This window comes from Pygoscelis adeliae, unplaced genomic scaffold (assembly GCF_000699105.1).
Source record: "Pygoscelis adeliae isolate BGI_AS28 unplaced genomic scaffold, ASM69910v1 Scaffold21, whole genome shotgun sequence".
NCBI classification, from domain to species: domain Eukaryota; kingdom Metazoa; phylum Chordata; class Aves; order Sphenisciformes; family Spheniscidae; genus Pygoscelis; species Pygoscelis adeliae.
The window spans coordinates 3984897-3988482 of record NW_008824243.1 but is presented as its reverse complement, the minus strand read 5'-3'; the positions used below and the strand labels follow the sequence as shown (position 1 = coordinate 3988482).

General features: G+C 41.7%; 1 protein-coding gene across 1 annotated transcript in view; it reads left to right on the top strand.

Annotated features, from left to right (window-relative positions):
- TMEM165 (transmembrane protein 165) overlaps positions 1-3586 on the top strand; it is a 13831-nt gene that overhangs the window by 6532 nt on the left and 3713 nt on the right. The window contains exons 4-5 of the mRNA XM_009335209.1: positions 309-491; positions 3349-3454. Of these exons, the coding sequence (XP_009333484.1) occupies positions 309-491; positions 3349-3454 (289 nt within the window). The remainder of the gene's footprint in view (positions 1-308; positions 492-3348; positions 3455-3586) is intronic.

The following is a 3586-nucleotide window of genomic DNA, read 5'->3' as shown; positions in this document are numbered from 1 at the left end:
TGCTGAAACTGCTGCGTAAGTGCAGGCAGTGCAAGATGGACAATAACTGGAGGTTAGAGGTCGTTACAAGTGTATATATGTATGTGTGTGTATATGCACACACACGTGTGTGTGTGTGCGCATATATACAGCTAGCTAGCTTTTTAAAATGGTGTCTAATATAAATAATACACTGATAACACAGTAGTCAGTGGCTAATAACATTTCAGATACTAGCTTTACAGTTTAAGTATTTCATTTGGGTTGTTTAAATAACATTTCTAATCTTATGGTTGGGTTTGTTTCCCCCCCCTCCTTGTCCTCCGCAGCTTCAGAGAACTAAACTGTTAAATGGGCCAGGAGATGTGGAATCAGGGCCAGGCACTACTATACCTCAGAAGAAGTGGCTACATTTTATTTCTCCAATCTTTGTTCAAGCTTTTACTTTAACGTTTTTAGCAGAATGGGGTGATCGTTCCCAATTAACAACCATAGTCTTGGCCGCCAGAGAGGTGAGTGTTGCAGAATGCCCGCTGTTCTTTTGCCCTCTTTGGGTTGCCTGCAGAGAAGTGGGAGAGACAAAATACTCTTGCAGGAGGTATCAGATTCACGCCTGCTGCCTTGCTGTGCCTTACTTAGTGTTACAGATGTGCCGACACCTGAAAATAAATGCACTGAAGCTCTGTGTGTTATTAAAACTATTGTTACATGATTGGGACTGCACAGGCATTTCTGGAAATAGTTTTATATCATGCAGCTGAATACAGTTGTTTTTGTTACAGTGTTGAGAGATGTTACAGAACCCCTTTTTCTTTGATCTGTGTGGTCATACAGTTTCAACACAGTAGCTTTAAAAAGACCTTCGTCCCAGCAAACTTAAAGCTGTTAAAAAGATGCCTCTTTTTAAAAATCTAAGTGAATACGATACAGTGTATAGAACTAAAATAAACTCTAAACTGCTGTGCAGTAATACTGTAAATGAAATTATATTCAGCATAATGATTGGAATGTATATGACTGTGTTATATTTAAAGGAAAATTAAGGCTTATAGTCAACCTTTTAATAAACATAAGTAGCTTGCCTGTGCTCTTTCATGCATTGAGGTAATTTACATTTTTCCCTAGGACTCATGCTTCTTTCAGTGCACTTTCCGACCTTCCCTAGGGATAAATCAGGCATGCGTAATGAAGGGGACTATAATCTGTAAGAACCTCTTTATTACAGTGCAGGGAAGGTGCTTAGAGCTCAGGAGGCAGGGAACAGCAGAACGAGAGGATGATCTCATTGTTCAGGCAGTTACATGCCATCTTGGAAAATGAGGAATTATTACTGCCTCTGCCCAGGTTTTTATATGGTGCTAGGCAAGTTGCTTAAGCCTATCTTTTCACAGGTGGTGGCTGATTTCTGGGTTGCATTTTCTGAGTGTCCAGTTAGGAAGTGTCCATCAGACTCTGTGGTCTGATCTGTGAAGTGCTGAGCATTGCAAGTAAAGACTGTGGATGTTGTGCCTTTGCCGTATGAAGTGTTTGTGTAAGCGCTACAAAAACGAACACTACAAAAAATGAATTGAAGGTATCTTGATCTTGGCTTCCAAAATTAGTGAATGATTATGATCTGGATCTTTTTTCATTTTATCTGTGGGATTCTTTTATGCCCCTTTGTTTCATAATATATTCAGATAAATCCTTGTTTGTGAAGTACTAAAATACATAGCAGGAGTACTACAGAAGTGCTTATGAGGAAAGAAATTATCTTCTTGCAGAGACTTGAGTAGTGTGGTGAGTCAGCTGGCACCATACATTCTTCAGTGAAAAGAAAAAATACTATGTGAATGTTTATTGAGTAGTGTTCATCTTGTCACAACAAACAAACAGGGCTCCTTAGGAGGGAAAAAAGGTGATAATTTGGCTGCCTTGGTGTATACACCAGGGGAAGGAGTTAAGTCTGTCTTAACCTAATCCTGACAACAGTCCTTAAGAACTTGATTTTATGCCTTAATAGTTTACTGTGTATAAGAATTGTTCATCTGTTTAAGGAAACAGAAAAGGAAACTCTGTAGTGTCCTACGAGACTGGCTTTGCCTCGGCTGCTGCGTCTGAGCACTTCTGCTCCTGGAGATGCTATGCTGAGGGAAGCCGCCCTAACTTGTTACCTTCAAGGGACAGCTCTAGGGAATGGGGGGTGGTGAGACCTACCCGCTGCCAGTGGGGGCTGTACAGGTAACGGCTGCCAGCAGAGGGAGGCAGGGATTTCCAGGAACTTTGGGTCCTGCTCCTGATCCTGGAGGCAAGTATGTTCTGCTGGCACAGCCCTGCTTCTGACCTGTGCTTCTTGGTGGTTTCCCACCTGTCCTCTGCTCGGTGCTCGCCACCTTTTCTCACTGGCATGTGGTTTTGGTTCTCTTGGCCAGTCGATGTTGTCGGTTTTCTTCGTACTGTATCATTTCCTAGATAGTTTTGCTGTTTGCCTGTTAGATTTCATGCATTCCTCATGTGAAGGCAGCAGCTTTTTCTTCCTCTTGGAGCGAAAAGTGTCACTTAGGGATGTGGAGGGGACTCAAGTCCACTTTCCGTCATTTATCTTTGTACAGCAGAAAGTCATGTTCCTACCTTGCCTTCTTTATCGGTTATTAAAAGATTGATTTCTGTTTCAAATGCTGAAATCTTCTGTTTTTGAGCTGTTCAATACATATGCTGCCCTTAACTGTGTAATTTGTAAGTAGATCTGAGAAACTCCTTCACGTAGCAGACTTGTTCACGTATTGAGTAGCTGTTTGTTATGCAGTGATGTGAAAGCTGTCATTGACAGTAAACTTCGAAAACTATTTATTATCCTCTGGACTTACATTCTTTTATACTTCCCTCTTTGGATGACTGGGGGGAGAGTGTAGAGCACAAGCTTGTGAAGCTGGACAAAAGAGCCTGTTTTAGCTGCTGAAAGCTTTCATTTGCAGTTCATGGATTTATTTTTCTCTTTCTTTATAATTAGGTTGGTGTTCTTCCAGCTGATGCATATTGTGTTTCTCAACAGCTGCCGCCTTCCCTCTAGAGGTTGTTTAATTGTTTAAGTACAGCAGAGTGATTTCTGGATCTATATTTAACGACTTGAAGATGCTTCTTGGTTGAAACATGCCATATGCTCCTGTATTAGTCAGATTTAGATTTAAGTCTGTCTCGCTAGCTGATGCACACTGTTACTGGCCTTTAAGGCAGTGATGGATAGCAGAGCAAACACCAGAGAGTATCTTCCATGCTTGACAGTGTGCAACCGAGGAATCGAGGCATTGTTCCTTCATGGCAGGAGGTTGCCGTAGGACTAGTGGGTTTTCTACCGTGCTGATGTTTCTCTTCTGTGTTTTTTTTCCTCAGGACCCCTACGGTGTGGCGGTAGGAGGAACAGTGGGACATTGCCTATGCACTGGTTTAGCAGTTATTGGAGGGAGAATGATTGCACAAAAAATTTCTGTTAGGACCGGTAAGTGAAAACTCACTCCGTCCAAAAAAAGGTGTTAATGCTGGTAATGTCTATCGTGTAAATGACTACATGCTTGGGAACAGTGTTTCTCAAAACTTTTGGGAAACCCGAAAATGTTTGTTTGTGGGTTTT